Source organism: Hemibagrus wyckioides, linkage group LG15 (assembly GCF_019097595.1).
Source record: "Hemibagrus wyckioides isolate EC202008001 linkage group LG15, SWU_Hwy_1.0, whole genome shotgun sequence".
In the NCBI taxonomy this organism is placed as follows: Eukaryota; Metazoa; Chordata; class Actinopteri; order Siluriformes; family Bagridae; genus Hemibagrus; species Hemibagrus wyckioides.
The window spans coordinates 14,255,114-14,277,749 of record NC_080724.1 but is presented as its reverse complement, the minus strand read 5'-3'; the positions used below and the strand labels follow the sequence as shown (position 1 = coordinate 14,277,749).

The window sequence follows — 22,636 nt, the reverse complement described above, 5'->3', positions numbered from 1 at the left end:
CAGCATGGCCTCACTAGCTGCTGCGCTGATCAAGCTGTAGACCACCTCTGCTATTATTAGTCTAAATTGATCAATAAATGAGATTTTCTTAAGCTTGACTTTCAAAAACACCCCGTTTATAATCATTAGATGTAGTCATTTCAAAAATGGTTTCCATCTCCCATCTAATTAACAGAACAAGCAGTGTGCCCTGGGCCATGCAGGCTGTGTAGCCGTATTTTCTGCATCAGTCTTTCTCTGGTCTCTCAGTGCTCACAGCTGGCTGGAAAACATAATCCAGTCTGAAGAGTAAGCTCTAGAGGCTGTTTTTAATAAGCAGGTGTTTGGGTTCACCCATCCTAGAAACAAAAAAAATCCACTGTCTCTGATAGACTCTTTGACCTACCTGTATCTTGGCAACCAGATCAAATCAGTTCACTCTTATAAAAAACAAATACAATGGCAGACCCTGGCATTTATGATAGTATATTGTGACACTATAACAGTCAGTGTTATTCTAGAAGTACACCAAATAGCTCTGTCACTCACGTAGCCAATTCCATGCCTCTTTTATGAAACAGTGAGTCATTCTCAACCATTTGATTCACGGGTAATTCCCAGTCTGTTTTCCTGAAAGCATTTAGCTAGACAAAGTCATTTGATTTATTAGATCACATTCCCATGAGTGATATTTAAAGGAGGTAAACAAAAGTAGCCTTTATTTGCTCTTGTATCCATGTTTGAAGATGCGTCCATTCCTATAATCGTATTATGTGCTTGGGGATGTTTATGATGATAGTTTGGGAAATGGAAAGATATTTCACAGAGGCAGATGTTGTTCTCTGACTTCCATGACGTGCTGATACTGACTGGACATCTTGTCCATTTAGTAATGATATCTAAAAAAGCACACTGGCGTCAACATGGGCCTTGGCATCCATGACATAGTAAGGGCCTTTCATTAGATCATGGAGTGAGCTGTGTTTTTCCTTCACTAGGTGGCATCATTTGTGGTGAAGTAGAATAGAATGGAAATTTATCCCTGTCAGCACATTTACTCTGTAATACCAAGTTGTTTACATTCAAAGTTCAATGTAATGTCAAGGTCCTGGATGTGTTAGGGCTACCCTGAGGTAAGAACTGCACAGACAAGGTAACATACATATAAACATGACACTCTCCAGCACTTAATTATGGTTTTGTAGTTATAATCTAAATGCCACTGGAATACAGCCTTGTAAGTGGAACTGTGGGATTTTTCTTTCTTTCTTTCTTTTTTTTTTTTAAAAAACTTCTGCTTTTTCACAAACCAGACACCAAAACACAGCCTCATGTCCATGCCAAAAACACCACGCTGCCAAAGGAGCCGTGTTCCAAACTGGTAGAAGAATCGGAGTGTATGTGAGTGTATCCAAAGTACAAGAGGTTGTGGGGCCGAGATCATTGTTGAGGAGGTAATTAGAGACTAAAATCCCACCACTGCTTGGCTGCAGTCGCTCTCTTGCTCAGTCAGATTCTCTCTTTCTCAATGTCACTCTCAAGCTTCCCACTTTTGTTTTCTCTCACTATAATGAGTCAAGTCCTCATGACTTTGAATGTGAATATTTCTCTTGCGTCTGTTTTTGAAAGGAGGAAGGGCACACATTTACTTTTTCACACTCTCACTCTTTTTTCACACTTTTTTCTTTAGAGATACAATGAATAAAACTTTTTGAGTCATTTTAAAACTGAATTCTGCTGGAAAACCTCTGGCAAAACTTTTCGTATATTTGTGTTCCAAACTCATGGTTTAAATACAGTAAAAGTTTTTGGGCCAAGCTGTGTGTGTGTGAGAGAGAGAAAAACCAAAAGAACCACACTCAAGCCAGATCAGTGTCACAGAGATCACATTTTTTCTTGATTGAGATGTTTCAGTGAGCATCACCTGAAGTTCTTGACCTCTGTCTGCACGATTGTTTGCATTGCTCTGCTGCCACCTGATTGACTGATTAGATAATTGCATGAATGTGCAGATGTACGGATGTTCCTACTAAAAGTGGGTGTTAAGTGTACGTACCCGAGCAGTTCCTCACGCTCCATCAGTTTCCCTGATATTTCATGAGAAACAAGAGTATGTGAAGTGTTTGGAGATGATGATGAGCTAGTGATTCACTGTTGGAAAAATTACATCCAGTGTCTATTATAGAGGACTGAGCCCAGTGGCAAGCGTCTCTATGTCCCTCTGTGCACAAACTCTTGTCTAATCCCACGCCTTTTGCCAGACACTCCCAGTGGCCTTAGTGCCACAGAAAACATGCCTTTTCCCCTCTCAGACTACATCACATTTGCTTTCTGTTGTAATCAGCTGGCTCACTTTTCCTGTGTGTAATGCTCTCATTATGGATAGAGTCTAGACGTTCTACAATGTGAACATGCTGCCCACATGGAGGTGACAAGGCCAAAATTCCAGCCAGATATTTATAAAAGTGACTTTTGTGAGTTAAGCGGTGGCAGAATATTAGACAGAGGTTGCTGCTTTAATGTCTCAGTCAAGGTGGGTGTGCCAAAGTCTGAGTAGGTTTCTTATAAGAAGCAACACTGATGTCACATGAGCCATCAGGCTGGGTGGGCGCTGAGTTTGTTATTCATCAACATTTATCATACAAGTCAGATATTTAATCTGGCATTCAGCTCAAAGTGGAGGCCTGCCAGCATGAATAAAACACATACACACACACACACACACACACACACAATTTAGCCCTCTCCTCACTCTCAAACCTTATTATCTTAGGGCTTCCTTTGCTGTAATGACCTGTGATACCCAGATCTCCTGAAGAAGATTACAGTCTAGTGTACATGGTTCTTTCCCAGCTCCATTTACATGTATTGAAAGCCACTTAACCACCAACTCACTAGACATTCAAGTGCTATCAAAATACTACTTCCAAAGTGTCCAGAAAGATCAGGTTCATTTGTCTCCTCAGATGCCTGTACATTTAATAGCTTAATTGGCGTAGTTGGTCCTTCAGCATATCTTTACCCTCTGGTGCTGTCTGAGGCATAAGCAGTGGAGGTTCATCCATTCTTCAACCACCAGGGGGTTTCTTCAATGTTGAAACGCTTGTTTTAGTTATTTCTGCTCTAAGCCTTGTTTATATGTTGTCAAAACTGGGTTCATTTCAGTTACTTTCAGTAAAACGTTTTATACCACTTGGTTAATAAAATACTTTTACCACTTCTTCACTGTGGGGAAAAATGATGACTTAACACTGTGCACTGATAGACTTATTGCAGAGGAGAGATTCTCAAGCAGGAGGAGCCCCTGATCCTTTGCCTCCAATCTCTACATATCAGTCACTGAGGAGATAGGTGGGAAGTTGGTACGCTTCCATGTTAGACAGTAACTTTTGCTAACTGCTCTGCTCCACCCAGTCTAAAATGTTTTTGTATGGAAGCATAAATCATGCTGAATTGCTGTAACTAAATGATCACTGCAATTTCCTACTTGTTCCAAATGCTTTGGAACTTCTACAAGGTGTTGTATACTTTACTAAGATCTATTGAGTGTCTACAGTCTAGTGCTTATATGGGAGGAACCCAAATGGAAAATAGCTTTTTTATTCATTACATCTAAGCTCCCCAAGCTATTTATTAACCTGTATGACTCCTAGCTTATTAATCTGTTACACATTGTTACTCATTCATCTTTTATATGAACTTTAAAATCACTTATGAGACATGAAAAATATTTGATTTTAATTGATTTGAGCAAACCGAAGGATAATTATAGAACAAGATATTAGATAGTCATTTGAGAAATGAAAAGTCTTGAGAAAAGCAAAGCAGGTTTGATTTTAAAAAGAACTGTCTCCATAATTCATCTTCTGTGTTCTGTCCTTGAGCAATTTCTATTTATACAACAAAACTACTGTAACTTTCAAAGAGGAAGTGAAACAGTTTCATGAACAAAAACAAAAATGAATGTTTTGATTATTGTTTGTTGTTTCTGTTAACTGTAATTTCTTGTATCATCCAATTATCAATTTTGTTGGTTCTTTTACATTTCATAGAAATGTGCTCATAGAAAATGTCAGTCAAACCTGTGGCTTGGTGGAATTTCTGATGTCTAGTAGACTGGGATTTCAGTGCAGCTGGGCTTAGTTCCTTCACACTGATTGTAGAATTCCATCAATGTCGTCTGAACTGACAGATCTTCAGACCAGGCAGAGTTTGTTAATCACAACCTGATTGTTGTCCTTTATTTAGTCATTTTTGCTTTCTGACTGACACAGATCAAGCATAACATTATGAGCAGTGACAGGTGAAGTGAATAACACTGATGATCTCCTCATCATGGCACCTGTTAGTGGGTGGGATATATTAGGCAGCAAGTCAACATTTTGTACTCAAGGTTGATGTGTTAGAAGCAGGAAAAATGGACAAGCGTAAGGATTTGAGCGAGTTTGACAAGGACCAAACTGTGATGGCTAGACGACTGGATCAGAGCGTCTCCAAAACTGCAGCTCTTGTGAGGTGTTCCCGGTCTGCAGTGGTCAGTATCTATCAAAAGTGGTCCAAGGAAGGAACAGTGGTGAACCCGTGACAGGGTCATGGGTGGCCAAGGCTGATTGATGCACATAGGGAGTGAAGGCTGGCCCACGTGGTCCGATCCAACAGACGAGCTACTGTTGCTCAAATTGCTGAAGAAGTTCTGATAGAAAGGTGCCAGAATACACAGTGCATGACTGGTCACGGCATCAAAAGAGGACTAACACAATATTAGGCAGGTGGTCATAATGTTATGCCTGGTTGGTGTATACAGCTTTGCAAATATATTGAGGTTTTTAGTTTAGCTGCAGATCTGCTGCATGTGACCTTTTTATTCCTCACATATAAAATACTGGGTTCCCTCAAACTGCTTCCTTTATGTCTTACCACATAGGTAAGATGTATAAATAATTTAATACATGAGTCAGCACACTTACTCTGCACATGCTTACGTTTAATGCCTTAAGCCAGGCACCGGGCAATCAGACATTATCCGTCAGTTCGAATGGAGCTCCTGACCTCTATTTAATGACTTTATTGAGTCATGGTCAAAAGAGATTTACAGACTATGATAAAAAAAGTAGGAGGCTTTTAAAACAAGGCAATGGATATGTAAAGCTGGTTAATTAGCTCTATCAGAGCCCCAGGCACAGTGAGGTGATGAGGAGTATGTTAGGTGGGTGGCAAGCAGTAACTGAAGTGCTGAATGGGAGTTGATAAGATCTGCATGAATTATACATCACATTATGTTATGCAGTGTGAAGTCATCAGCTCTACGTTGCAGTCTCTTTACACTGATGCCCATTTGCATACATATCAACACCTTCAGACACCTCCTAATATATTTGTCCCTTTTCCCATTATTCTCTCTGGTCCTCTCTTCAGCTATAATTCAAATTAAATTGAATTCCCAGGTAGTTATAAAATGTAGGTGACAAAAACCAAACCAAACAAAAATCTATGTATTTCTCAGGGCTGTAGCTGATACACAGGCGTTTCCCAAGCCTGAAACACACATCCTAGAGACCAAGGACTTCAGTATGTGATTTAAGTCACAACAATCTTAAATCACACATGAAGACAGCGCTGAATGTTGATACAGAATCATGCGCTGGAGATATGGAGCACAGGAAAGTCGTTGCCTTTCTAGATTGTGTATCAGGTGCATTAAATATAGATTTACTCTTAACTTTGATTTTAGCAAAAGCTAATTCCAGCTGTTCTTACATTTTCATATGAATCATTAGACTCTGAGGTCTGGGTTTGAGGACTCACTGATTACTAGGATTATTCATTAATATCATTGTTATCATTGTTAATGTCTTCTTTCAATATTTTAATTTCAGTATCTATCCATATTGAATATTTATGCACCAAAGGGCAAAGACTGGGGGGAGGTTGTTGTGGGTTGTCTTAATATCTATTATATTGACTTAATGTAATTATTATTTAATTATTTTTTTAGTGAAAAATTTAAAAAATGTAGGTGAAACTGGAAGATCTCATCTTTTAAAACCGCAAAATTATTATTGGTAGTCATAATAATAATAATAATAATAATAATAATAATAATAACAACAACAGTGTCATACTTGAATGAAATGAATTTTCATCCACATGAATTAACCTACAGTCTATTGCATTAAGACTGAATAAACATCTTTTTAATGTTCCTGTACTGTACAATAATGTCTTGTGCATATATGCAACATCTGTCTGCTAATTTATTATCCAAGCTCTCATTAATGAGTTTAAAGTTTGCCTGTTTGCTTTTAACCACCTGGATTGCGGTGAAGAAAGTGTCCCTGTGGCAGGTGGTAGTGAAGATACACACTTCTATCATACACTATCTCCCTCTAGTGTTCAGTCAGGCAACATGCTCATAAAATTTACCTGGGGCTTTTTTTTACCCACTGTCCGCTTTATTAGGAACACCTGTAAATATATCGAATCAGTCAGCCAGGTGTGTGACTGCAGGGCAAGGCATAAATAAATAAATAAATAAATAAATAAATCAAACAGATACAGTTGAAGAGCATACATCAGAATGGAGAGAACATGTGAGCTCAGTGACTTTGACTGGGTCAGTGTTATTGGTGCCAGAACAGCTGGTTTGTTTCAGAAACTGCTAATCACTTGGGATTTTCACACCTTGCAGTCTACCGAGGGCAATGAAAATAATAATCAACAACAACAACCCCAAAACACATCATGTGAGCCGGCTGAATTGTTTTGAGCTGTATGATAACTGATATAACCATCCTTTAAACCAGGGGTTTTCAAAATGTGGGTCGCACAAAGTCACAACTTTCTTAAGAGACGATTCTTTTTTCAAAGGAATCATTTAAATGAAAACACACACACACACACACGAATCAGAAGTCTGAATCAACATAGTATTCATTGAATGACTTACTGAATAAATCATCTGATTCATTTGTGTTGAACTGTCACGTGTCTGTGTCACTAGATGGGTCCTGGAATGAAAAAGTCTGGGAATCTCTGCTTTAACCCATGGTGAGCAGATGCAGATCATTGCGCAGGTCAAATACTGAGGTTGGATGGACTAGAACAGCAGAACACCACATTGGGTTTCACTCTTGTTATTCAAGAACAAGAACAGAGGCTCACCTTAACTGAGCAGATGAAGACTGACTTCCAGTGTTCAATTGTGTCAGTGAGTCTGTGCCAACTGTAGCCTCAGATACTTATTTTGTTTTATTTCCCTTTGTGAACTGAAGCTCTTTACCTGCATCTGCATTACTTATTACTTATTGCACTGGTGCCATGTGATTGGCTGAATGAATGAATGAATGAATGAATGTGCAATGAATTCACCAGTGATCCTATTAAAGTGGATTGAACAGTAAAACAGTATAAAATAAATCCTTTAGGCAGAACAGTGCATGAGTGTTGCATTGCTTTGCAAGCATTAAATCAGGTCTCAACTGTAAGCTGTATTTACTGAACAATGTACAGTGAGGAAATCTATAAAAATACAAAAAACAACAACCTATAAAGCAGCAGCAGTGAAATTATTATTGAAATTATTTCAAATTCATATTGTTTTAGAAAATCAGTTTACATCAGAACATCGATTAGCGCACATAAATCAGACAGTCAAATCTCAGGGAAATATTCCACCCAAATCTCTTTATTTTCTTTTTTGGGGGCAGTAGACCTATGTACAAAACAGCATTATTTACACAAATGAGCCCACAAAAGCATGAAGAATTCACACTAACAGTCGTAGCATTGCTTGATCGGTACCCTGTTTTGTGCAGCACATATTTTCTGCTCGGTTTTTTTTTTTTTTTGTAATTTTTTGTTGTTACCTAATTTGGCTTTTTGCACTGAAACTACAATATGGATGCTTCTAGCTTAAAAAGACCAGAACTGACCACAGAGGGGCACAAAAGCGCTAAGCAGGGCTGCCAGGGGCAATTCATTTGTTTGCGGAAAAAAGTAAAATAAAAAAAAAATCCCTTTTAATCATCCAATTCAAAGTATTTCTATGAAAATGTCCTTCATTTTCACACAGTGATGACCTGCATTACAGAGCAAAGTCTGATGTAAAAGTCTGTCAGGGGACACTCCCAGAACCCCTCACTGGGTGCACATTTATGCTTATCTTTCTCATAAGTACATACTTTAAAGGATTAAGGGTTTACAGGATTAATTCATAATCCTCATTTTAGCTTAAATTCCAACAAAAATGAATAGAAAGTTCTGTTGATGCATTGGCCACTGGGATAAAATAAAACACAACGTTAAACTCTTTTCTTTTTTTTTCTTTCTTTCTTAAATAAATAAACATATGTACTTGAATATTTACTCGACATTTATACCTTCAGCTACCTCACATCCTCCCTGATTGCCGGTTTTCATTGCAGTAAAGCAACCACACGCACTGTAATCCTCTGTGCTGGATATTCTCCGTGAAATCTAGACACGTGATCAGTGATTTTGGTGATTACTGAGATTCAAAGACAGACAGTGTCTGGTTTAAGCCTATGCTTATATAGAGTTGATCTAAATTAAACTAATCTTTACGTCTGGAAAAAAATGTCTGGGTATTTTTAGCTTGAGTTGAAATCAAAATTCTTAATATTTCGGACAGTTTTCTGTAGTGGCATGGGTTTGAATGGGAAGGCCTGAATATTTAGAATAGGTAGACGTTAAACCTTGAAGTGGTATCACAGATCTAGGGTCCAAACACGTTAAAAAAGACCACATCTTATATTTAAATACGCACATTACAGTAAGAACTCACAGTCTGTTGTGTATCATGGTTTCTGTCTTGTATATAAGGAAGGTGAATGTCCCTTTCACAGAAATAACAACAACAACAACAAAAAAAATCTTCTCTCACTATAGAAGGATGTACAGTATGAGGTTTATAACAACACATTTCAACACATTCTATGAATGCTGGAGCTACTTAGCTGGCTAGATGAATCACCTGTTTGAGGGTTGAGTAATTTTTTTGTTATGCAATTTCTATTTAAAGAATAGATACTAGCTGAATATAACTTTAACTCCTTTTTTTTTTGTTTTGTTGCCAACCTGGGAATGATATTGATGATGAAAACGTTTGCTTTCTAGTTTGTATGTTAGACTGTAATTTTTTCTGGAGGTGGAACACAGTTTCAGTATCAGTAGTGATTACCCAGAGACAAAAATCAGACAGTAACAATAATAATAATAATAATAATAATAATAATAATAATAATAATAATTAAAAAAAAAAAAAAAGAAATAGCATGCCCATGCCAATGGCTGAGAAACATTCCAGTGAGCTTTACCTGATGAACAAGCTCCTGCTGCATGCTGGTTTTTTTTTTGTTGTTGTAATATTTGGAGCTCAACATGGCTCAGCGTTAGGAGCTAACGATGAGAAACAGATAGCAGTCTCTGCCTAGAAAATCAAGCCAACTTGATTTTCTACATGGTCTTAGAAGCAGTACTGAGGAAAGAACAGAACAGGCCAAATTCAGCAGAGTGGAAACCAGACGAGAAATTCACCATGAAAAGGAAAGTGATGCAGTGCAAATTAAGGTCTCTCCATGCAGCCTGTGTCCCCCCCATTCCCTCCTCTTCCTCTCTCGGTCTTGCACTGGACCACCTGTAAAGCAGGAGTCTGATGCAGGACATAGTCACTCTATTATGTACATAATCACAATCCTGTCATCACTGTCATCTGTCACTGTAGTGCAGGCTGGAGTTATTTTCATCATCTTCTTCATCGTCTTCATCGGCATCTTCAGCAGCAGTAGCAGTCACGGTGAAAACCCGAGCTCATGAGTTTTATAGGAATGCCTTTAATGGTAGCTGTGAAGAGAAATGTATAGAGACAACGGAATGAATAAATGATGACACATAAATATTAAACACGTTTTTTAGATAGGTTGTTCGAGAAGGTTACATTAATTCTGGACTTGAAGATATTGGATGTTTTAAATGAAATTTTCACCCTCTATTATAGAAAAATGCTATCTTGAGCTGTAACATGGGTTGTGCTGCTTCCTTTTTCGCCACACGGATTAATCTTACGGCTGTGAGAGGAGAGTACTAGGCGTAAATTCAACGAGGGTGCAAAGCGGGGTCCCAAATTGAATTCTATTCACTAAATAGGAGGCCTAAATTGCAAGCATGCTATTAATAATGCTAAGAAATCTTCTTGTAGGGAATAAGACCGACCTTGCCAGGACAACCTGACTAGCTTTATTTAGCTAAAAAGCAGTGTGGAGGATTGTGGTCAATTATTGTTGTATCTTATTACTTCATTTATACCTGTGTTCTCCTAGCAGCTCAGGAACATCATATATAAGAGTATTTTGTGCTCTCTCCCGACTCATTTTTATAACAAGAAGTCCTAGCTTTGAAGCACATATTTGAAAAGATCTCTTCACTTGACAGGAGCCTTGATTTTATGCTATCGTACTTTTCCCTCGAAAGTCACAGTAACTCAGTGTTCCTCTGATTATTCTTACAGATATGTGTTAATTAACTCTGCTTGAGTTCAATAGCTGAATGAAGCTGCTGACCTGTTGATGGAGATCCATGATGTAATCAGACTGGAGAGGCTAGCAGTTCTGTACAGAACACACACACACACACACACACACACACAGCACAGTGGTTACACGGGGAACATGCAGAGCTGCCGAAATACTGCGTTTCTGTGTTTGATGAACATTTTGCTTTTTACTTTCCTGTCTTTATCTTGCGGCAGATTCAACATGCAGTCATGAGATCTAGTCATGTTCTAGCAGTGTACCCATTAAACCAATGTTTTCATTTTTGAACTAAATCTAAAGCCTATATTTTATGTTTTTAATCATTTCAGGCATCATGAGTCTAATATTACAAGCCTGAATTAAAAGAGGGCCTCTTCTCTGGAAGTAGTCACTGATGATAAAGATTAACGCTTTACAATCGCTCAGAAATAATGCCCTTGTTGAGGTGACGTTAAAATAAATAAATTAATATTTATTTTAATATGTGCAATAATATATTCAGAACCTAGATGTTTTTTGACTCTGTGAAAAAACCATCACGTAATGAAGACAGAAACCAAGACTTGGTTTCTTCGTTAGATTTTTCGTTGATTTTCCGCTTCTGTGTGGGTGAATTATAACTAAATCAATAAAAAAAGAGCTTAAGATCTTCCCTCATTAGATTTCCACTGTAAATTATGGGACTACATTATGTCTAATCCTTACTCAAACAAACTTTTTAAATAGAGCTGCATTTATATGTTTATTTGAACCAACATTAGTAAATGCTTCTCACCGATGCAGACTTGTGGTCAATCGGTCGATCTAGTTTGAAGCGGATGTCTGTCCGGTTCTGCTCGTGACCTTTACCACTATCGGGAGGTTTGCCTAAACCTGGGGAATGACCAGTCTGCAATGAGCTTTCACACAGCTGATAAATACTGGTTACACACATCAGAAGTTCTGGAAAGTCTCATATTTATGGCTAAACCTGATCACCTTGTGCTGTATTTAACTCACCAGATGAGCTTCCCCTTCTGGTGGTGCTGATGTTGTTTACATTGTCATCCAGCCATGTGTTGTAGGTGAACGAGTCCCGCTTGTGTGGAGTCCCTGCTGATGACAGACTTTCCTAAACACAGAATGACACACTTTTATTACTCTAAAATGTATTTATACACTCTATACATACCAAAAGACATGTGGTTTTGACATTCTTCTAGTTATAATGAATACATTTTGATGACTTTAGGGAGTGTCGGCTGCTTTGAGCAAGCAGAAAATTACTAAACACTCACCATGCCTGTATCGTAGTCTTCAGTGACCTCGGCTTCGTTCTCCTCCACCACACTGGCAAAGCTGCTGGCATTTGAGGAGGAACGTGACAAGTCATGAGCTTCAGGGATGGAAGGAGCTCTGAAGCACATAGCCGAGCTACACACACACACACACACACACACACACATTTTAATATGTATACAACCTTACTTCTTTATTGTTTCATCCAAAATTAATTTTTTCAAGTTCATAACCTTCACCTGTTCTTAGTGACAAGGACCTCAGGTGAGCTCTGATTGGATGAGATTTCAGACTTGGGTTCCTGTGATATGTGTCCACTGTCAGGAGTCTTCTGTGTGCTCGGCGAACTCTCCCTACTGCTGCACATAAACACACTAACCATTAGGGGGCAGCAGGAGAATTCTCTTCCACATTGTAGTTGAATGTAGTGCTCCAGTTAGGTGCAGGTGAAGACCAAGCTGAACGCTACATCTGTTTGTTAGTAATAAAAGACGTTAGATATCTATATTTAGAGCGGAGCATGCCGAATCACTACACAATCTGCTGAAGAACAAAAATTCCAGAAGAGCTGCTGCGAGTGAAAGTAGTGCTCTGAGGTTTCACATAAATCACATAAAGAATACCTGTGAATATAATGCAAGTGCTAAAATAAGGCACCTTTTCATGGCATGGTGCAGGTGGGAGAAATATTTTGGGAGAAGAAGAGCTTTGGTTAGAATGAATACATTAAAAATTGATGTAGTTAGACATCAGCTACTTAAAGATGATGTCTAACTACATCAACTAGCTAATTAAAATAGTTTGTTTAAATATCCTGTTTAAGAAAAACAAGTACAGATTTTTAAAATATAGATTTCACATTAATATACAGCATGTTTTCTGTAAATAGATATTCCGTTGCTTTTATGGGATATATGAGATGAGATAAGATAAGATTTATTAAGATATATTATATCTTAATATTTATAAATATATAAAATATATTTATTAAGACTTTATTAATCCTGAAGGAAATTCTTTTGCCAGAGACTGCTGCAGATCCCACAAAAATAAATATAAATTAAATAATCTATATATACAAAATGTATACAAATGTATTCAAAAATAAATGAAAAATAAATGAAATATTCTGTATATACAAAATGTATTGACACCAAGCTGATTGTCCTTATTTTTCTACGAATGAAATTAATTAATTAACTTATTTATACTGAAGTCTATAAACATTTACCACAAATGATAAAACTGGATTGTAATATTTCTGTTATTTCTGGAGACTTTATGTCTATTTTAAGCAGAATTTCACTGTCAGTGAGAAAAAAAATCTCATCTCATCTTTCAGCAGCATTTCTTCTCTTTTGTTCATCGCAGATATTTCAGCGGTGCAAGATGCTTAAAGTATGAGTAACTAACATTTTTCACACATATAGCAGAGGTCAGTTAAGTTGCATCATTAAACACACAATGAGAAACTCAGTGTTATCACTCAGTGTTCGTTTCAGACGTGTCACTAATTTCAGCATGCGTGCGAAAGCTTAGAATCTTCTCCACTATGTTATATCTACAGGGGGCAGGCAGTTCTGCACTTAACAAAGTGATTCTAAGGTGGCATTTCTACTTGGAGGAATCCATGATGAGCCTGCCGTTCCTGAGACTGACGCTGGGCAGAGAGACACAGAGCACTGTCCTGTCCTCTGACAAGAGAGCAGCAATCCTTCAGTAACCACACAAAGACAAATACAGTGGCACACAATCAGTGACCTTTTTCTTTGTTTGTTTCTGCATCTAGTTCAAAGAAGTTCAATATAGACTCTGCAGTCAATTTATTAGGAACACAATAGGTGCACCTGCTCATTCATGCGATTATAAAGACAGGTGATGTTTTTTCAACCTTTGACCAGTTCTGGTGAGCCTGTGCCCACTGTAGCCTCAAATTCCTGGTCATGACTGACAGGAGTGGAACTCCAAGTCAAGGATTAGCATTTTTGTGCATTTTAATATGCTTTTCTGTCCAGCACAGTTGTAAACAGTTGTTATTTGTGATACTGCAGCCTTCCTGTCAACTTGAAAAAAATTGTGGTCATTTTCCTATGATCGCTCTCATGAACAAAGCTCACATTTCTGCCCACATACTACAGCTGACTGCATTTTTCTTTTAAGTTTCCTGTATAAACTCTAAAGACTGCTGGCCTGCAAAACTCAAGGGAAAAGCAATTTCAGAAATAATCAAACCCGTCCGTCTGGGACCAACAACCATGCCACAGTCGACGTCACTGAGATCATATTTCTCCCCAGTCTCATGTTTGATGTAAACTTTAATTAAATCTCTTCACCTGTATCTGCAGGATTTTATTCATTGCACTGCTGCCACATGATTGACTGATTAAATAATTGCATGTGTACAGGGTTCCTGGTTTTCCTACTCAAGTTGCTAGTGAAAGTCTTACTTTCACAACAGCATGATAAACACCAGTGTACCCAGTAGTAACATGACCTGCAATGTTATATGCAACTGCTTTCTGACTCAAGCTCCCGAGTCACTGAGCTCCTCACCTTTTCTCCTGCACCTCCTGGATGTTCTCGATGCCGATGGCACTGCTCCTGCGAGAGTTGAATGGGCCAGACTTTTTCCTCGTTGGACTTTTTCCAGGAATGATCAGAGACTGTAGGAGAGAAATAGCCTCAGTGAGCTTTCCCTAATAAAAAAAAAAATACTATACCATCCCACATCCCATCACCCTCCCACATTTTGTAGTACACATAGTTTTGTTATTCTGCTGCATGTCACGGAATGATTGGATTGGACAGCCTTGCTATTTATTATACTCTCCAAATATGCCTGAGAACTATAGCTTTTTTACCACACATGATTGTAGTTGCATTGTGACAGGATGCATTTTGACATGTCTAGGAGATTGAAAGCTATTGATGCGATCCAGAACTGGCTGGAGGCGACATGCTGGTCCACAGGCATCACTAAAGTGGCTTCAGACTCTGACTACAGCACCAGGCTTTATGCATCACTACAAGATAAAAGACAGAGGCTGATCTACTGAGCTTCGTTGAGGTTTGCTTTACTGCAGCTGCTTTGTTCTCTCTGCCCGTTTACCGGGTTTTACTAGTCTCAATTTACGGCTGGCAAAACGTGACTTGAAAAAGCCTTTTTATCTAAAATGACTTCAAAAGCATGAGGGAGAATTGACACTGAAGTTTTCCCTCCATTTTATGGTACTATGCTATGAAACTGCTGAGTACCATTCAATATCCAGACAAGAGCAAAGAAAATACACTGAGCTATATATACCACAACACACAGGGAGGGAGACATGGGCAATGTAGCGATACAGGACACAATATGGAAGGACATCTGGAAGGGCAGGACATTGGAAAGGAGAGCTGATATTTGGACCTTAATGACAATTATGCTGTGTAAGTAAAAATGCAAATAAAAAAAAAAAGGCTTTTTGCAGCTACAGAGCCTTTTCATTGGCGTGACAGAATGCTGCAGTTTTATCAAGACTCCATGCATTATTAGTGAAACAATCACAAGCTACAGGTCATGAATGGTGTCCATATGCTGAATACTATTCGACAGAGGACATTAGTGTAGGGGCTACTTCAAATAGCATAATTACTTATTTCGACTAAGTAATTATGTGATCAAGGTGAACACAATAGGATTTCGATTCAGATGGTTCATGTCATGGGAACACTGTTGCTAGGCAGCTGAGAAATTAGCTAGCTAATGACTGAGGCCAAGCATTTCGCTGCTAAGTCTTTTATACAGACATTGTAAAAGCATAGCAACAGTAAAATATTGACATTTTCCCTCAAATGTGTTGATAAACTAAGAAAAGCCTGGCTGTTAGACTAAAATCTTGGTATGGTAAGCTAAAACATGCAGTCACTGCTAGAGTGGCTAATATTATACCGTTTTTTGAATTACTCTGTTGCTAGGCAACTGAGGGATAAGCTAGATATTTGTCTAAGTCATTTATATAGACAATATAAAGGCACAGTGACTGAAAAATGTTGTTATATCTGCTTGTGAATTAATGATATATCTATATGACCAGACTTCCATGGATTCTGCCATTAAGAAAAAAAAAACCTTTATGAACGTAACCCAACATGAAAGCAGAATTTCTGATTGTAGATATCAAACTAAGTGAAACCAAGCTACTCCATACTGTTTCCTCTGGTTTCTGATGTCTGCCTATACAGTGCTAATGAAGGTTTGTCATGCAAGTGGAAGCAAAAGATGGAGAAAAGAGTGAGAGTTTTACATGAACCTCTTCTATCGTTCCTATCCCTATGGCACTGCCGCGGCGTCCGTATTTACTGGGACTTTTCCCTGGGACAAGCAATGACTGCAGAGGGGCCATACAAAGAAAGAGAGGGAAAGAGGGGGGAGAGGGAAGAGACCATAAGCTGTCATGCAGCAGGTTGTTATAAAACCACACAGGGCAGTTGTCGGGCTTTATAATTCTACAGTAAAAGGGTTATTATGGAAACAACACAGCAGCCAGATGAGGAGCCTGAGGAGCCATGGTTGGGTACGAAGGCCTGTGAGGGACAAGAGAGCAGGTCTGAGAAAAAGGAGCACACACAGCAGACTGTTAGAGACAACCAAGACAGTGTGGACACACATACATTCACACTTTGTTTATTTACCACAGTCTTTGGTTAATTAACTTGTTTAATCATACATATTATCAGCAAATGGATTGTAGATCCTTCTTCCTTATTTTTGTGATATTTTATTTGAAATTTGGTTGGGATTTCTCAGAGTATTCCAAGCCGGGCTCACAAGCTGGACTTTCATTACAGTTGATAAATACATAAGTACAGAAATCAGTCTATAAACTTTAACCTTTAAAGCCTGAGGATCCGTACGATTGAGGCAGCATGTAAACACAGACGTAAAGCAAACAAACAAACGAAAAAACAATGGGGTTCGTAACAGACACAGCAGAAACACAGTAATCTGATCCTGGATGTCTGCTCCTTGTGGACAAAACCCTGTGATTGTTAGGAGGGGAGGGGGGTCTCTGAGCAAACATGGTCAAAAGGGGCAGTGACGTAATTCACGTGGCGTCAGACAGCTGCAACAATCCCCAGGGCTGGCAGGAACTCCATTAGAGCAGCTGTGCTTGGCAAAGAGAAACTGTGATATAGAGAGGAGCAGGAGGATGGGTGAGCTGTCTGTCTGAGAAGGCCAGTTTTGCCCTCGAGCCCTGTGACCGAGTCCTGCTGTGTACACATATACTCACCACACAGCAAAGCACAGCTCAGCTCATCATCAGCTCATGCCTGTGGATAAAACACCAGAACAGCAAAAAAACATCCAGCACACACAAACAGAGCTCACTCAGCAGGTTGTGATGATGCACTTCACTTTCATTCCACATATTCGCATAGCTCTTCTTTCCAACACTGTCAGCACAACCTCTGAAACCATGTTTCAACATTTTAGTACAAATTCATCCCAAAAAACATTTATACAACTGTATGAACACACACCGGACACCACACACACCCATAGAGCTTGTCGAAAACAAAATGGAGACTTATAAAAACAGATAAAAAAGAGCATTCATATCAAGACTAGGAATGGATAACACTGAAGAGGGACTGGACCATTTCTCTGAGTCATAAGACATGCTTTTAATATAGCAAATGGCAATTTGAACCTCTGTTATGGTTCAAATGTCTTTATCATCCAGCTTATCATTAGATGAGATGAGCAAGGGCAGAGAATGCACTGTTGTGATTACGTTTTAAGGCTTGAGGAAGTGTGTCATTATTAAAAGAAGTAGTAGATTATGGATATGCCAGAAAGCTATATCCAGACATGAGGAAATCAGCTGGCCTCTCAGGTTATGTCTTTTGTAATATTGTTAATCGGTAGTTTTCTTTTGCATGTACTTGTACTAACCGGGATATGTTTATAAAAAAAAAGTATAAGTGGGCAGTGAAAGAAAATCTCTGTGAGGAAGGGACTTGGAAGGGGGCAATACCGGGTTTCAGGGTGGGGGGAATGGGGTGAGGGCGTCTTTTGGCTCATATTGAGGCCAGAGGGAGTGTTACTTACTATCCCAGCGTATTTGGGGGCCTCTGGTGAGTGCAGCTGATCGTTGTTGTTGTTGTTGTGGGTAAAACTGCCGCTGTGACTAGAAGAGACCGCACGCTTCCCAATACTGAAATTCATGGCATCCAGAGAGTGGCTCCTGTTGCGGATCACCCGCTAGGGGTCAGAGAGAAACACTGTGAGCCAGGGGGCAATAGTGGGCACAGGAACCATGAACAGAGAAGTGAGGGGAAATTTGCTGCTTTGATTGCCAATTACAAAAAAGACCCTGATTTAACGAGGAGGCCTGAAGGTTTCAATAGATGAAAAGGGAATCAGAAATGGACACAGTGATGGAAAGATGAAGCAGAGCAGAGGTCCATGACTGTAGAGAAACTGATTGGACAATGCGCACAGTGAAGTCAAGCTCAAGCCAAGGAGAAGCCACTGAGATATGTAGCAAGCATTGCTGAAGCCAGCTTACAGAAAGGACAGTGTCCATAATCCTAACAGGAGTTAATTAAACAATTATGACCAATTATAGGCTCTTAGATTCTTATAAGGGTGCATCAATATTATTTTTCACAAGTACATTGTCTATATCAATAATGGTGCTGAAATGTGTAATTTGCTTTTATTATCCTACTTTGCATTGAGCAATCAGTGGCAACATACCAGCATGTAATTTGGCTCTGTTTTTAGTTCATATTAAAACTGTGAACTCATAGACTTGAAGTGCATCACTTTCCCTACTCCATGTTTGCAAATCCCTTTGTGTGCATTCAATTTATAGCACTTTAGCTGTCTGTTTTGTTTGACTGCCATCGTTAATTGTGAAATAATTTCAGATCCCTGTCATTTCGTCTAGTCTGTTCATTAGAGTCGATGTATCAGAGTACAAGTAAATGAGCACGACATTGGATGGATAACCGACTCCTTTACCAGTATTGTTATATCCCTAGCACTAAAGACTAACACTGTGCCTTTGATATCACTGAAATGGATGTGCTGTTTGTATCAAATCTCTCTGTAACAAATCCGACACGTATTAAATCCAATCCTCAGGTGAACTTATGCCACAAGAATAGGTAACATAGCCATATAAAGTGTTATATTATTATTTATTTAGCAAAATAATTGCCAAATTATGAGCCCCTTAGACTTCTAGCTAGTTAGCTGTGTTGAAGCATATTATTCAGTAACTATTATGAATTATTTAAAAATTTTTCAGACACCAAAATGAATAATACGTAGTTGTGAGAGTGAGAAAATGGTATTCAGGAGATAACATTAGTTTGATAAAGAGACAAATATTGCACATAAACAGTATTTAAAAAATTGTCGATGAAGCCTTAAGAGAGTATACACTTATAATAATAACTGTACGTAAATAATAGTCTAATCTACATATTAAAGGTTAATTTCTTCCTTATCTAATCATATTTTTTGGTCATTGGTTTTTAAGTACCTGTGTAGCAAATATGGATGTGCTTTTACTGCATATGCTATCAATTAATTTAGGGTGATTAAACATGTGTAAGTGTAATCATCAGATGACAGGCTTGGGCACCGCTATTCCTCCATGTGCTAACTGAAGTAATTAGGGCTAATTAAAGTAATGAATGATTTCATTACAACACTGTAAAATATGTTGAGCACTGCTACTTAACAGTTGGTGTAATAAACACGCTGACTTGATATCTCCATCCTGGAAGATGACGGCACCTGGCGTTCACACATTTCACAAAAAGTGGTAATAAACTGCCAGCAAAAAAAAAACAACGTGGCTAATGAAAAAGGTAGGATCGGGTCTGATTAAGGAAAGTATAGTCTCACAGGCACACTGTGTAAAACCAACACAAAATCTACACACTCTGTCAAGCACACCCACACCTGTAATGAAGAATTGTGGAAACCCACACAAAAGCAGTCCAGGATTATTATTAGGAGCACTCAGACAGACCCAGCCACCCATGAATCACTGCCTGTCCGCCAGATTATCGTTAGGAGCACTTTGGGAGACTATAAGTTGCAGGGTCCTACCTTAAAAGACTCGAAGAAGCCCCCTCCTCCTCCTCCTCCATTCTCAAGCTTCTCCTCATCACCGACGAGCCCCATCATGGCCTGACTGTTGATATGCAGCTCTTCGTACAGTGTCTCTAGCAGGGCTCCTCGAGTGCGCTCCTGACCCCCCCCACACACAACACACAATTCAATCCATTACATAGATTAATGGATAACTGACAGAGGTATTAAAATATTTTCAGAATCTAACCTTTGTACTGCAACAGTGGGCATGTAAACTGAATACTGATGCATTATTCAGACTGAATAAAGAATTTGTTCTAACCAGATACGAATACCAGTCAAAAAAGATGTGCACTATTTGTGTTTCAACTAGGTGGTTAAAACTAGGCTATAAAGTTCAAGTGCAGTCAAAACCAGTCTGGCGCACATGAGGCTGAGGAACTGTCAGAGCCAGAATTCACACACCATGCTTTTTCAGTGTGCTTTTCCTTAGTGTGACTACTGAATATACAAAATGAATAAAGCTAAAATTTCTGCTCTGCAATGCAAATTAGCATAATTTAATAATTTTTTCATTTTCACTGGAACACGGCAGATGTATACTTTCAATAATTTCAAATCGTATTCAGAAAATCGCCTGATGTGGGTTCAGATTCTCGATCCAACCAATCAGAAGCCACACCTGAGTGTACTGAAAGGCAAGAAAAACTGATTAAACAGGTGGAATCAAGCGTGGCTTCTGCCTGATTGGGATGAAATCCTGCACGTCCACCGGCCCTTTGCGGATATGACTGGATACCTCTGGTGTCATTCTAATATGAGTAAAAAAATAAAACCTATTAGTGTGTGATATATTGCCTTAAATATGATCAACTCACCTCCAGTCTGGCAAACTTCTCAGCTTTGTAGCAGGCGTGCTCGGCATTGATTAGCTTTGTATATAAAAACTCGTGAAACTCTGGTCCCTAAGAGAGAAACAGAGTACAAGCCATGTTTTAATGCGGCAACGTCTAAAAACCAAACGAGGAACAAAAACCTGATGCATTTTTTTTTGTATTAACTGGGAATAAATATTGCTACCTTCTTTCAGCTTACCTTCTTGAATATGGCAGGATCAGGTAGAGCTGGTCCAAAAAATGGGACATCATCTCTGGCAGTCACTGACACCTGCACAATGACATTGTTGGGAATTTTTGCTGGTAATAGAAGTTAGTTAGGCAGATTTCAACACAACTCTGATGATGATGATCATCATGAAAGGAAATATTAGAGGGTTGCTTCACCAGCTCATATATACATATGTACCTCTTCTGCACCTTCTGTTGTAAGATTATAACTTCTTTTAGCATCAATAACAGCCTTACTATGAATTAATAAAAAAGAGATGTTGGCTGTAGTGTGCTTTACCTTGTACAAGACATTGTCAGAACATGCATTCTCCACTTGTACCACAATGTAGGCATGCAGGAAGTTTGATGCGATCATGTCTGGCACAAAGGGAGTGTTCTCCTCTTGGAACACAATGGCCACAATGTCATTTCCTATATGTCTCTTCCTCTGCAGCTAAAACATAGAAAGTGAGGGACAGAAATAATAATGAAAACACTATAATACTGACCTATTATGAGTCATGTTTCTTAGTTTCTTTTTTCATCCATTCTCATGCCCATCATATTTGCTTTCGTTTAGTTACAAATAAAAATAATTTTTTTTGTTTTTATTTTTCAAAACACGACTTATCACACTCTAAAATGCAAAAAAAAAAAAAAAAAAGTTAAATGCAATTTCTAGCTAATTAAATGATCAATGAACTGTAAATCAGAGCAATTGTTGCAAACATTTTTCAAGCCGAACAAAAAAGTAGCCAGAACAAATGCATGAAATGTGGGAAGGATAATCTTGTTTGCAAAACGCTTTCATGCACAACCCTAGCATCTGCTACGGTATCCCGGTCTCTCTGCTAATATTCACACTACAGAGCAGAGAGCAGCATTCACAAACATGACGGAATTATGGAAAAAGGTTCATGTAACGCAAATAATAATTCAATTCATATTAGTTCATAATTATCAAAATGTAGCTTCTATGGGGTGTCATGTGACTTCTGCAGACTTCTAACAGCACTAATGCATACTACATACTGATATGTGCCCCATATTATAGTTTCATACACATTTTAATGTGAATTAATGGAAAATTGCGCTACAGTGTTATATTTTATCAGCAATAAGGCAATTGTTATCTCATATACCATATACCATAACAGCATATATAACTGTACTGTAGTGATCATAGTTTTAGAATATGGAACGCAAAATTGTCTTTCTGAAAATCTAAAGTAAACTGCAGCTCTCTTGATACTACCTCAAGTTTAACATAAACTGAAACGAGACAAAATTTAGATGATTAATTCATATTCAATAATTTACATAACTGAGTTTAACTAAGCATTTACTGTGTGTTATTCCACATACATACACATACAAATGAATAATACATTTATTAGATATTTTCGCAGAAAAGCTCATCAATTTTAACCCAATAAAGGTGGTGATGAATAAAGTCTAGGTCCTAGTGAATAAACCATTTACAGGTGTCTAATTTGGGGTTTACTGAACAAAGACCCTAATATGTGTTACATTAAAATAAAGTGCTATGGCAAAATGTGTTCAAATTAGACAAGGTATCAGAAAGGTATTCATTATCACCTGCAAACACGAATGAACATGAA

At 38.4% G+C, this 22,636-nt stretch overlaps 1 protein-coding gene across 19 annotated transcripts in view; it reads right to left on the bottom strand.

Annotated features, from left to right (window-relative positions):
• Positions 1 to 7,642: 7,642 nt before the first annotated feature.
• rap1gapa (RAP1 GTPase activating protein a) overlaps positions 7,643 to 22,636 on the bottom strand; it is a 117,347-nt gene continuing 102,353 nt past the window's right edge. For 8 of the 19 annotated variants that reach the window (XM_058409055.1, XM_058409057.1, XM_058409042.1 and 5 more), the window contains 14 exons: positions 21,313 to 21,468; positions 21,001 to 21,072; positions 20,784 to 20,870; positions 19,921 to 20,061; positions 17,902 to 18,054; positions 16,100 to 16,177; positions 14,361 to 14,470; positions 13,426 to 13,521; positions 12,047 to 12,166; positions 11,807 to 11,942; positions 11,529 to 11,640; positions 11,305 to 11,402; positions 10,557 to 10,604; positions 7,643 to 9,840 (listed from right to left, as the gene is read on the bottom strand). In XM_058409055.1, the coding sequence (XP_058265038.1) occupies positions 10,596 to 10,604; positions 11,305 to 11,402; positions 11,529 to 11,640; positions 11,807 to 11,942; positions 12,047 to 12,166; positions 13,426 to 13,521; positions 14,361 to 14,470; positions 16,100 to 16,177; positions 17,902 to 18,054; positions 19,921 to 20,061; positions 20,784 to 20,870; positions 21,001 to 21,072; positions 21,313 to 21,468 (1,368 nt within the window). In that variant the 3' untranslated portion in view covers positions 7,643 to 9,840; positions 10,557 to 10,595. Of the gene's footprint in view, positions 9,841 to 10,556; positions 10,605 to 11,304; positions 11,403 to 11,528; positions 11,641 to 11,806; positions 11,943 to 12,046; positions 12,167 to 13,398; positions 13,522 to 14,360; positions 14,471 to 16,099; positions 16,178 to 17,901; positions 18,055 to 19,920; positions 20,062 to 20,783; positions 20,871 to 21,000; positions 21,073 to 21,312; positions 21,469 to 22,636 lie in introns of those variants that run through there. The other 11 variants (XM_058409043.1, XM_058409049.1, XM_058409047.1 and 8 more) reach the window with 11 other exon arrangements.